Raw genomic sequence first — 13636 nt, 5'->3', positions numbered from 1 at the left:
AACGATTGGCTGAAAGATGATTTGTATGTACAGCATGACGGATGTAAGATTATGTATATATAGTTCCTTAACTTCCTTAAATGGTAAGAGTATTGGTGAATATATATATATATATATATATATATATATATTTATATATATATTTATATATATATATATATATATATATTGTATTGGTGAATATATATATATATATATATATATATATAGATAATTATATATATATATATATATATATATATATATATATATGCATATACATATATACAACCTCAAACGATGATAAATCCACCCATGCAATAGTGCGACATTACCCCATCAAGACGCAGTTCAGTGTAGTAAGGGGTGTGACGTGGACAGCAATTTAAGTATCATTATTTCCCGATAAGGTACAATGTCTCGTCCCTAATACAATACATGTATGGATCACAGACAAACGTTTAAGAATTTCCTTTCTTTCTTTTTAAGTTTCTTTTTTTTTAATGCAATCTAGCGGAGAGAACCCCCAAACCCTCCCCCTTCCAAATTCACCGACCTCATCCACCCCCACGATCTCCGCCAATTTGAAGATTCGTTTTTTTTTCTGTTTTACACTGTCATTTAGATGACAATTGTTTATCGGTGATTAGAACCCATTTTTGGCTTGGCCCTCCATCCAGTTCTACAGCCAATACAATGGTAACGGGGGAATTTTCCCACTTCTTCCCCGAATGGCAATTTGATCACAGTCATGTCCGATATTGGGCAATTCAGCCTATCTATCGGAAGCTATATATTCAATTATATACATTATGTTATTCCAAATACTTTTAGTTGAATTAAATAACTTGGTAGGTTCTACTTGGCGTTTTTCACAACATCTACAAACCCAGAATCAGTTCTCAAGATAACCTGATAAGTTTTGATTCCCACTAAACGGAATGACAAAAAGTAAACTTTAACATACTAAGCAGGCCCTTATTATATATTCCAGAATACGAAAGACCATCTAGTCCACTCCCATCGCATTCCAGCAGGGGCAGTGTGCGGCCGGTATGACAGTTTTGAATCCCCATTCCTGAATGTTTTATCCGCTGTATGTATTAGCAAATGACTATTATAGTATTGTATATGCCTAGCATGTTGAACACTGGTTGCATTAGACACATTATAAGTGAAGTGTTCGTAATTTATGTACCATACCTTTAACTTGAACTAGCTTGTGATAGGCTAACAAGTGTTAGGCTAATAAGTGGTTACAAGTGATAGGCTAATACTGTAAGTATATTTTTATCTTCGCTTCTTTACGTCACTGTTAGGAAACTGACTGACACACACGCTGTTTGATAGTGAGCTTACAAGTGCCCTTTCTTGAAAGAAATTTCAATACATCAGTAAACCTGTGCCGACATTTTGTGGAAATAATCAATCTTTAGAAGATAAAGAATTTCAGTTTCACAGTATTTATGGACCAAATATATCATATGGATAGTCTTACATCATGTTGGGGGCGGGTGCCCTCTCCTGTTCAAAATATTGTCAGATGCTACATTCACTTTGTATAGAACAAGTTTGACTGGTTGGGGAAAGGGGAAGCGGTCCGAGATGACCCCTATCATTTTAGATTGTTTTGTATAATAATGAATGGTGCTTTTGCAAAATGTTCTTCAATTTCTTTAACAGGATCAAGCTCTTATTCATTTGAAGATCAATTTTGCACCGGATCCGGATGGTGGACTGGGAGGTGACTAGTGGGGTGGGGATGTACTCTACTGTTAAATATCTTGCCACATGTCAGTCACGCAGTATATGAAGGGTACATTTGCTGATATGAAAGGAAAGTTCTTACACCATACGTTCCCAAAACAGGTATGGCTAAGTTTATGAATTTTGCCCTACTTTGTTATTCTAAATTCGTCGACTTATAATAAAGTTTTTTTTGTTAGTTATAATTGTGCTTGGGTTGCTCTATGATATTAATAATATTTTGTATATATTCTGTATATATTCTGTATATAGCTTTATGATGCGTTCCATTTCTACTGTAATTGATAAGCTGAAGAACTATTGGAACTTAGGAGGGTAACGTAGGGCAAAGTAATTGAGTTACTGTATTGCAAAAGTCCAAGCTTCAATGAAAGCAAATAATATATTCGCAGTCGGCCATCTGCCTGAAAGCAGAATAAGCTTTATGTTTCGTGAAAACGAAATTGTCGCGGAAGCACATTTATTGTTTACTTCATGATATTAAATAAAACCTGCTAATAGTCTTATGGCCTATATTGTCATGATATTTCAGTACTGAAAAGCTAAGCAGAACAATTATGATATACATCAGTCTTAATTTAGAGCTGGTTTTGAGAAATGACAAGTAGCTTTTAAAAGTCATATCTATAAGTTACTATTTCAGGTAAATTGTAAAGCTGAAAAAGTTACGAGGTGTCATGGAACAGTAAGTGTGCACTTTGAGGACGCTACATGCGGTCAACTAGTAGGGGAACCACCTATCACATACCTATGTTATGCCATAAAAGGAACTTAACATCATTCCAGCTTAAGCATCCTGTCATTACATTGAAATATATCTATAATAAGGTCACAAATTACTTGCTAACTGAACTGAGCCGCTTGTTCTTAAACCGGATCGGAAGTCTGACAGGCACGCGATTAACTATTACCATGCATCAAGGATACACTAAATTACCCAGATTTAAACAAGTATTACAAATGTACTGAAACCGAAACTTAAGAATAGCAACAAATGAAGAAGTTAAACAAAAAACCCTAAGAGTTCAGCTTGACATTATAAGTCAATAGTTTTACTTGCCATTTATTATTATATCTAATTACTGTATCCTAATCAACTCTAAAACAATGGTTTGCTACACCCCCAGACCTTAGCTGAAAAATATGTGTTATATAAATGGAGCATGCACAAGATTCACATAGTATCATACAATAATATTATACCATAATATAATATAATATAATGTAAAACGTACTCAGTAATATTGTTTCATATAGTATTACATGGTACAATGATATATTATGATAACATTATATTGTTAATTTTTTTATTATTACTGTACAATACTACTGTATACTATACTGCTAAAAATAATTGTAAAAACTACAACAGTTTTCTGTTCATTTGCAGAAATTCGTCCATGCCACTACAGGAAGGTCTTGTGTTTTAGGTTTACGTTATCTTGGAGAAACTTACCGTACTTGAACAACCAGTTGTTGTGGATATACAGATATCTATCCTAGTTAATTTACTTCATCACAAAAATGCAGGATATATATTTCAACACGAGACCTCCGAAAAAAAACGATTTTTTTTACCAAAAACTAATATATGCGGCATCTACTTGTACTCTTTTTCCACAAGAACGTAAACTTCCATGGAGCTAGGCTATATGTGTACGTACACACTGTGTTTTATGCAGGTGAAAGTCCCTCAGAAATTATGGACGTTACAGCCCAAGGAAACCAGGCCGAAGATTAAGGTTATTTACAGCTTTGTTGGCTGCATTATATCATCCCATAATATCCCAGGTTTCGTTTTGTTATTTTTCATTCACCTTCAATAATCGCTCGGTTTTACTTCGTATTTGCCATAAGATTAATTGAAGTAAAATTATAATAGACTAGTCTAATGAAACGCATAATCTCAATATAAGTATACACATGCAGTTGTCTGAAAGGGGGGAACATCTACGTATTATATTATAACAGTCATTTCACAGACTGGTGTAAGATTTCAGAATTTTAGTTGTATAATTCCACCGTTGTTATCGAGTAATCACTGACCTAATGCAAGATCCTTGGCAAGATCTTTCACTCTAAAGCGCGCATTCATGTGCATTGACGAAAATTACCAACATTTAAAATTACCCCTGTATGTACCCATTTTGCTTTGGTCTCGCACCTTGCTGAGTTACCGCTCAAGTTTTGATATACAAACTAACGACAGTGTAGTTGTTCCCCCCTCGCTGCTAACAGTTGTTCCCCTCCAGCACAAAGCCTGCTTTTTAATTGGTTAAAAGGTTGTTGCACCCGCATATCGTCAAACATGCTGTAACATAATAATTACGATACATTATTATAATTGGCAAACACACAAATGAGAACGACTTACACATTTCATGATTTTTCTTTCATTTACTTTAAGTGAAATTTGATCTGGGAAGAAATTAAGGTAAAAAATCATTTCGGTGCAAGTGTATAACTTATAAAAATTAGACTAGAGAAATATAGCCAAATGGAGATGGAGAGGGGGCGGAAAGGGATTCAATCTAGGGGGGGGGGGAAGCGGATGGGCAGCACCACTTCGATGTGCGGTGGAAAGTGCGAATTGATTTGAAGGGGCAATAACAAAGTTACCTCAAAATACTTTTTTTCCCTTAATCTTACTCAGGAATGATCATTAATTATTTGCTGGTTATTTATAAGTTCATTAGATGAAAAATAATCTATCAAATTCTTCTTATTTCGGGTATTTCGGTAATTACAAATTATACAAAGCATACTTTAAGGGGTGCAGTAGGTATTTTCTTGCATTCGTTGCACTTGTCCTAAATCTGATATGTCTTACAATGTTAAGTCTGATGAGGGACGTCACCATGGGACCTTTAGTTAAATCGGAACTGGATAGTACGTTCAGCATCCTTCAGTACGGTCACTAGCCTATTACCCGATCTTTTCATTTATTCTTTTTTCTACACATCTTGCATGCCAAAATTTGAAGAGGGCGAGAAGGACCCCATCATCACCTCCGGCCGGACCCCCATTTAAGCCCTTGACCACTGAAATTAAATCTTGCTAGAAAAATTAAAAAAACGTTTACTTAGCAATGAAGAGATGAATGTTTATCAGTGGCGTGTGCAAAAAAAGAAGGGGTGGGGGTGAAACGATCAGTTGGAAATGTTTCTCATTCAGTCCGGATTTTGGACGCTCTTCCATAAAGGTTCATTCCGATATCTATATTAGTCTGAGGGAGTGAGGGGTGGGATACTTAAAATTCTCCCTCCCATCGACCTTTCAAGTTCTGCGCACTTCCCTATCGTGTTTTAACCTAACGTGATCGACACCATCCTATACCAAACAAACGGGCCATTCCTAGCTAGCCAAATGAATGTCGTCGAATCTGTTGCAGCATAAATATTTACAAGTACAAACACCAGTTTAATGGTTGCTTATGACAGAGCGTGGGTATTGTAACACTGTATATAATCAAGACACCCTCCTTTCAACACCAATAAAATCCACGAATAGTTGCTAATGTACGGCTCGCGTAATTTTTCCCCTAGATGGGTTAGGGGCAGTTATCATATATAGGCGCATCCAGACCCTCGCGCATGCGTGTTACTCGTAAAAAGTATTACAGCGATCGATGAGTTACGCGTGTGTATGAGTAACAAGCATGCACGAGGGTTTGGATACGCCTATATATGATAATTTCCCCTAACCCTCCTAGGAAAAAAATTACGCGTACGGCCCCAGTCTAGTGTCTTGTATTTGGCTTACACTGTAATGTTTATGCTCCATGTTTTGCGTACATAGATTAATTTACAGAAGAGATGCGTCGTCAGTTTCCTTTGATAAATCTGTACGTCAAATATTCTGAGGTATCTTAGCGAGAAATTAAAAAAAAGCGAGACATTAAGCGAGTCGGTAATGATGTAATCTTCTTTGAAGGAAACGTTATGTAAATAAGTTGCACGTATCAGTTACGCGAAATCAACTCTTGCCACATAGCGGTATGCAGTTGGACCATCTGCTTTGGGCTGAATCTGACACTGTTTGGGTTCTTCATAAATCGGCATTTCCTCGACATGTACCGGACTGAAAGTACTCGGTTTCTGAGCGTCACAGCTCGCTTTCATCGGAACGTGCATAAAATCGGCTTCGTCGAAAGATGTTCGGTTGTCCTGGAAACTCGTGGCAACTCGCCTGTTGTCTGCTACAATCGTTGAGCACATATCCTCTGCAGTCTGATCACCTCCGTGGTTTAAGCTGCATCTCCGCCAGGTGATGAACATTATTTTTACTAATAGCACGGTGGTGAATAGTATGATGGACGCGAACCACAACCCGGTGCCTGTGAATAAAGAAAGCATGAAAACACTATGGTCGTGTAATAACTGCATGTAATCAAATTAATAATACAAGCTTTATATATATCATCGAGTAACCATGTTTCATCGTAAAGGCCTCCCTACCTTTCTAACCCAATTCTATCACTTTTCCCCGATCCTGCATGCCCGATCTATTTCTACTTCATATCCCCTATCCCTTATCGTGTTAGGTTAACATCTCCCACAAACCTATACATACCATGTGAACGGTGAGACCAGCGAGTTGACAGTGAGTGACGTCATCATGACACTGAACTGAAAAGTGTCTTTGTTTCGAAACCATATACCCAACTAAAGACATATGTCTTTTGTAATACAAAACCTATTTTGATCAAGCATTGGCAGTACTTGTATTGACAGGAATATTCCACTACCTGAAAGTAAACATCATTTGGAAAAGTGAAAGCGGAGTGTGTTTGCATGAATGTATGTGTAATCTTGTGTGTTTTTTGTTTTGGGTTTCCCGTCAATTCAGAGAAGTAACTTTCGAAAGCTTGGAAATTGAATGTACTTTCGTGAGTGCACATATTCTTAATTGGATCTGTACGTGTTTCATCTTGGTTTTCATTGTGAAAAGAATTATTTCCTTTTAATGAGAGTATTTGTCCTAAGAATTTATTTACAAAGAGCAGGGGTTGGGGGGGGGGGGGGAGTTTAATCCCGTTATATCTTTGCTTTGAAATACACGGCTCGCCTGCACAGAATTTTGTTTTATTGTTTCATAAATTTATTGTTGCTTGCATCAGCATTTACGGTTAAATGACATCCAGTTTAAATCGCGGTCTCTTCCAAAATGAGCTTATCGTGAGCAGTCTTTTTGCTCTCGATGATAAATAAAAGAAAATAAATGTAGATATGTAAATAAATAAAACTTACCATGCCTCGTTGTTGATTCCGGGGTGTTAACTTCAATGACATGTACATAAAATGTACACAGACGGTAAACGTAGTCTGTATTACCATAGTAGGTATACGTCACTCTAGTAACACCCAATGGGAAAGCATCTCCTGGTACATGTGACTTTGATGTATTATAACGGCCCTGATCGAGACTGAAATCCGACCAAAAGACTTGAATGTGACTCCCGTTAGTCTCCCTCTCAATGGTTTGTGTGACATTCATTGGGCAGAACTGTTTAATGCTGAAATAATCTGTCCAATATAAAACAGAAAGGTGATGGGCATATGTGGCATGCGCGCAGGCGCGTAGCCAAGGGGGGGGGGCAGCGAAGGGGGCAACAGCCCCCCCTGAAGCACATTTTTGTGTATGTTTTTATGATATCGCTAGTAATTTCAAGCTTAGATGCAACTTACAAGGCCTGGGAAGTGCCATTGCAAGCGATCTGGGAGGCATTTTCATCCAAAATTTTCTTGTGCGCGTAGCGCCAACTCATGGTGGCGGTACGCTTAGATAGTTTTCAATGCAGAATCTGCAGCTTTGATAGTTTGCCAACAGGTTCGCCCCTCCCTTGGCAAATTCCTGCATGCGCGAACTGGTAAAGGTTTATCTTTTCATTCATACATATAACCGTTTTTTTTCACATGGAATTTGAAGTCAGCAAAAAAGAAGAAAAATCATTTGTTTTACTGACTACTGGGGCAATTAACAAAGAGTTTGAACTTAGAACTTGAAAACCAAATATGACGTCACTATTGTTGACCTAGTTCCATTCGTCGTCGAAACTCCATAGTCTATGGGAACGCTAAACTTCAGAGTGCATGAGCAGTTTTGACATTTTTTTACGGCAAAATGACAAGTTAACACAAATTTCTTCATTTTTTTGAGATTAATATATGTGTAGGCATTTTAACATTTTTTTACTTCAGAATATTGCTTACTTATTTAAGTACAAATTTTAATGTATCGACGGCAACTTGAACTTTCCTTACTAATCTTCCGAACTCGTTCATGCTGTCCGTAATCATGTGACATTGAACGGATATGTGTAGTGTTGAAGAAGTATTTTCTGAAGGGAGGTCGCTCAAAACAATCTGCAAACCAAACCAAGCATGACGTCACTGTGACACTATGGTTCTAAACTTAACCACCCTCCCCCCTTCAGCACAACTCTCCTTCCCCTATCCCCAGATCTGGATACTAGAAATGTCATAACTTTTTCCACTTGCCTCTTACGGTTTCTAATCTCAAGAGGGCAGCTTAATCTGTAGATGAGAGGAATGTTTAACCATATAGTCCAGTTGCCGCAACTGGTCAGTCACAATGCCACTTTGACTCTGATGTCTGCTGTATGTTGTGTAGAATGGAGTCAAAATGGCAGCGATACCACGTGACCTGATATTTTTGGGATCTCTCGTTAAAAAGCGTATAAAGTGAAGCTTACCTGTTGGAAAAATAGCAATGTAGAATGGGCATGTCCAAGAATGCACATATGAACTGAATGAGCAGGTTACCATGGTGATTCCGACGTCATAATAGTCCCCAGTGGAATGACTGCATGCTGTACTAACGTCTTTACTTCCCGTGAATGGTCCTGTCCAATTGACCCTCGCTTTGATGACGTCAGATGTTACCGAAATTGTTTTGTTACTTGGACATAACTCTACGAAATCTACAGACGGAATGGCATCATAAAAAGTAACCGGAATGACGTAATATTTAGCCAATTGCACTGTATTTTTATATGCAGATTATCGTGATTGTATATTTAAACCTGTGGTTTACGTTGGAAATAGGCTTCTGGCAGCATGCCCCATCGTTGAAGAAAAGATAAGGAATATGAAAACATAATCTGATAATTCATGCCACCAAACTCGCACAATTAAGGAAGGATGAACTTAAAGATCGACTTCAAACTTTTGCAAAGAGAAACATAGAATTGTCAATGTGACAAAAAATGGGCTGCACGGTTTCCAATTATAAACAAATAGATACTTTTCATTAACAAAAAGAACACTTCGAAGGTTTTTCACAAACTGGGGGCACGTACCGCTGCCCGTTCACCTCGTTCAGGCCCCCCTCCACCCCTCCACCCCCCTCCATGGACTTACAACCATCCCAAATCAGCAGGCGGTAACAAACGATTGTATCAGCATTGATTTAATTGTACTGAGGGGGTAACCAACCATCACTCATAGGCTAACATCAAAGAAATTGAATGAAAAAGAGAGAGAAAAATAGGAAAAAATGGAAAACCATGGCTTGGTCACAATAACCTTAGGTTGGCGACGCAATGAAACCCTTTGCCTAAAAACATGTCCGCTGAAACCCTAAATAAATGTTTGTAAGATTAATTCTTTGCGACAGGCTAGTCTAGACGCTTACCACTAGTGCACACAACACCGGCGTCTTCGGAATGGATACAGTTGTGGTTGCTAGTATACGGGCAGTCTGTGATAGACCTCTCTGTACCGTCGCACTCAATCCCATCCATAAATATTTGCCCATTTCCTTCCCCGAAGAAGGCATCTCTTCGAACTTTATCGACGTCTTTGAAACCAAGTTGACGACAGAAAACAAAAGCGTCATGGTAGTCCCAGTCATCGTCACAAATCGTCCCCCATTCTCCGTCGAGAAGGACCTCCACACGGCCCTTCCGGTGAAGGTCACCCCCAGCGAGCCTGATATTAGGATCTAGAGATGCGTGCAGAGAAAGAACATATGTATATACAAGGGCGGATAAAATGTAGCCCCTCTCACCCTCTCGCCCACCCCCCCCCCCCCCGCTCCCACAGAAGAGAAAATACATATATGTGAAGTGGTGCATATAGGATGCACATTTAAGCTACACTTGAGGCATATATTTCGGTCCATACGTAAGGTAGCTGTGCTAATAAGTACTTTTAAGATTTCGTGTTGAGTTAAAAGGATAGCTCTGCATCCTCCACCCTACCCCCACCCACCCCCTGACCCTTCCCCTATTGGATCCCCGCCTGAGCGTCATTGCATCAAACTGAACTCTTTTTTTCTTTTTAGGAAATAGTTAGTGTTATTTTGTGCAAGAATAGTTACATATTATACGCAGTGGTGTGTTGTGAGAAAAGTAGGGATAAACATTTCAATTTTTGAGGAAAATAGCCGAAATGTCGATACAAAAAGTAAACAAAAAGTGAACAAAAATATTGATCCTACCTCTAACTTCCTATCTCTTTTAGACCATGAGTTTACAGTACTTGGGTTCTCGGAAACCTGGTTCAGAGAGAGTAAATCTCCATTTGTTCACTTTTACGGTTTCACGGTTTCCCCCAAATAAGCCAGTGTTTTACCCCCCCCCCCCCGCCACACCCATAACACACACACATACATACATTTTGATAGCTCTCTACGCCAATGCAAAGTATCATACCTTGAATGAGGCGTTCTTAATTTTCCCCGTGTTTTGCTAACTTTCTGTCAGTGAACTACAAAATATGGTCTTCCCATTTAGGTAATAACACCATTGCGTTGGCTCCTGATATAGCGTGAATAGTTGAGACCAACCTTGATCCCTGCGTTTAAGCTTGCTTACCTACGTACCACGATTTTCTCTCGAATAGTTTTGCTGCTATTAGGAAAGATTAAAGTTTGTCCAACGACAAAGAACTTCGAGGTTATCACTCTTTAGCATCCAGTGTTAAGGAGTAACATATTGAGTGCAGATTTTCAACTAATGTGTTATATATTTCAATAGGACCACAAGCTAAGAGGAAATTCCTACGTAGGGTTCGCAATGGGGAAGGGGGAGCAGAAGAGACCAATGTTCAGGCATGGAGAAAGTGTCCCCTATATATTGGCGCCACGCTCGGATGAAGGTCGTTGCTTTGAAAATCATTAGGGGCACCCACCCACACACATACACAGACAGAGACACATCCACCACACCAACACTAATCAGGTGACGATGACCATGAAAGAAAAGTACCAATAAATTTAATGTATCATAATATTTGGTTTGTATCATGACAACAATATATATATATATATGAAGGGTATGAAATTGCAGGCTACTTACCTTTTGCCTCCACGGCTCCGGTGTGTATGTCAAGCAAGACAATAGACCGAAGCAAAGTAGCAGTAATATACAGAGCAAGTAGCATGATGATACAAGATAAACTATATCAGACAACAACAAACAAACTGACGGACCAATTTTTGAACAGACTTTAGAATCGACAAGAAAGTACTTCACTTTTTACCAGTCAGATGCAGCCTTCAGCGTAAATTTGGAACTGAAGGACGATCGAGAGAAAAAGTAATTCAAATTGAAAACAAAAACAAAACAATAAAACAACTATAAATAGATAATATATAAAGTAAAAACAGAAAGGGATATAGTTCTTTTAGTCAGTAATACAAAACAAAGTGAAAGTACTTGGACATTCTGAAACATTGCCAATATTTTTGCGCAGGAGAAAAGCCGTTTGTGAAAACAACATATACTCTCGTTGAAAGGGTTTTAACAAAAGCAAACATTGTCAATGGCTTTATGCCCCCTACCCCCATCCCACCCAACACCCGTCACCCCACCCATACACTTTTTTCACCATGTCTAAAAAATAGAAATTGAAAGGAGGAAATACGGTCATGATCTTATGATAACAATAGTTAAAATCATTCAAATTTCATTTTAAATGGGCATACATTTACGCAACAAGCCAGCGGGTATAGTGCATCGCACATCGGTGCAGCCATAAGAAGAAATGCATGACTTCTGCGCCGTCCCCGGTCCTTTAAAGGATCATTCCAAATAATGGAGCATGTTATCAACCTGAATTAAACCGGCGGAATAGTTACACAAATATTAATTTTCTCATCTTTTGTTTTCTTGAACTATGATATGTCAAGACTAAATTCTACCTAAATTTATCCCTACACTCAGTTTTCAGTTTCAGTAACCATGCGGGTGTTTATTCACATAAGTCGGATGAAGTAACGAAAGGCCTGGCCTTTATGTCACAGCACTTATAGTTTGATCATGGCAACGTAATAGCAGGTTTTTTTTTCTAGATGTGACCTTTCGAAAAATAAGACCCTAACTATATTAGTACTTAGTAAAACAAAAACTGTATTAGTACTTAATAAACAAAACAAAACTTTATTAGTTCTTTACACTTTTAAGAAGAAAAAAACATCGTTTTCTGTTTGGAAACTTCCTATCTTTCACTTTTATCAACGTCACAAGTTATTTTGTTAGCTTATTTTTAAAAGTAATACATTTTGCGAGAGCGGAATCCTTGGATAGATTTCCTGCATTGTTTGGTTCCACTTTTAGTCAAACACAATATGCTTCGGAATCTACCTAAGACTATATCTATAGTACAATCTTCATATGAATGGAAAATGACCTCAAAAGAGAGCCATATTCTGCCTAGGTTATCGATTAACGAAACCTGGGGGGGGGGGGGGGCAATGAAATGGGAGGGTGGTTGGGTTTGCAGCTCAATTTCTTTTAGTCAGTCGGGAGGTGGGCAAGGGGAGGGGGTGTGGTTGAGTCAGTATACTATCGGTATGGTGATGCGTCAGAATACGTTGGTACAAACTAATGCAAGGATGCACGCATGTGCAGCGTGCTAAAGGGGTTTGTCCATGGCGAACCTTGTTATTTTTAACAACAAAACAAGCGAAGAGTGGTGGGGGAGGTCTCCGTTATATAACGTTCGTCGCCTGAATTAATTCATGACATAACACGTAGGTATAACTGGATCTATCCACTTGTACAAATAACGAATTGTAAACGAATTTAATTTTCAGTATTCTATTTTGCTTATTTGGAACCCATGAAAGGGGTTTTCTTATATAACCGTCCCTGGTTCTACCAAGGGGATACCATTACACGGTGCTTTTTTCAGGGACCTTAAGTTTCCTTGAAAATGTCGAGTTTGATTTCCCAGATTGCAAGAAAATATGCTACCAAAGTTGATTTTGCAGCAAGTGATAATAATGAAAGCAAGTGAGCATCACGGACGTACCTCAAGTAAGAGTTAATTAATTTCCATATGCTTAATGTCTTTTCGTCGTTATATAGTCATCAATAATTGAATGCTTGATACGTGTTACCGGGAGCCGGTTAAAGCGCTAAACGTTCACTGTGAATTTTCGACTGCTCACATGGTGTAAACATCTTGTCGTACAGGTTTTCGAAGTATATGAAAGCAAATGGACCACTTGAATGGCATTAATCTCTATTGTTATAAACTTGTTTCAAATAAGGCATATGTGGTTTGTCATTGACTATCGATAAAGTCCATAAGTGAGTTACGTGTTCGACATTACGGGGACTACTTGGTATTCCAGAAATGGCAGTTATGTTCATCTGTTCATTGTTCATCAGAATGCAGTTCATTGAAATAGAATAAAGAACAAGGAATCGGATAACATTCTTCTGAGATCAAACTAGTTTTATCCTGAGACGTGTACAACGAACAGATAGACCGAAGAGTTCCCTTTCGAGGGGAATGATGATACACACCTGGCGTGATCACAAAGTCACAGTCCCGATGCAAGGGGACTTGGGTTGAGAGCGGATCAGACGTTCGGTAGTTTGGTTTTCGTACTCAGGTTCTTTCCTGGGTGACTTGTT

At 38.5% G+C, this 13636-nt stretch overlaps 1 protein-coding gene across 1 annotated transcript; it reads right to left on the bottom strand.

Annotated features, from left to right (window-relative positions):
- Positions 1 to 5486: 5486 nt before the first annotated feature.
- Positions 5487 to 13192, bottom strand: LOC139984756 (uncharacterized). Its single transcript, XM_071998791.1, has 6 exons — positions 13026 to 13192; positions 11069 to 11285; positions 9403 to 9711; positions 8462 to 8689; positions 6996 to 7271; positions 5487 to 6082 (listed from the first exon to the last, which is right to left on the bottom strand). Exons 2-6 carry the CDS (start codon positions 11151 to 11153, stop codon positions 5712 to 5714), a joined length of 1269 nt encoding a protein of 422 aa, XP_071854892.1. The 5' UTR covers positions 11154 to 11285; positions 13026 to 13192; the 3' UTR covers positions 5487 to 5711.
- Positions 13193 to 13636: the final 444 nt, after the last annotated feature.

Source organism: Apostichopus japonicus, chromosome 17 (genome assembly GCF_037975245.1).
Source record: "Apostichopus japonicus isolate 1M-3 chromosome 17, ASM3797524v1, whole genome shotgun sequence".
In the NCBI taxonomy this organism is placed as follows: domain Eukaryota; kingdom Metazoa; phylum Echinodermata; class Holothuroidea; order Aspidochirotida; family Stichopodidae; genus Apostichopus; species Apostichopus japonicus.
The sequence above is the reverse complement of the archived record's forward strand: the minus strand, read 5'-3'. Positions and strand labels throughout refer to the sequence as shown.

Bases quoted from the DNA above. Each gene is read 5' to 3' on its own strand.
- LOC139984756 (XM_071998791.1), bottom strand. From the start codon at position 11,153: ATGCTACTTGCTCTGTATATTACTGCTACTTTGCTTCGGTCTATTGTC. The intron at 7,272-8,461 runs GTAAGCTTCACT...TATATTGGACAG, and splicing joins CATTGCTATTTTTCCAACAG to ATTATTTCAGCATTAAACAG. The intron at 6,083-6,995 runs GTAAGTTTTATT...CTTTATTCACAG, and splicing joins GGAATCAACAACGAGGCATG to GCACCGGGTTGTGGTTCGCG.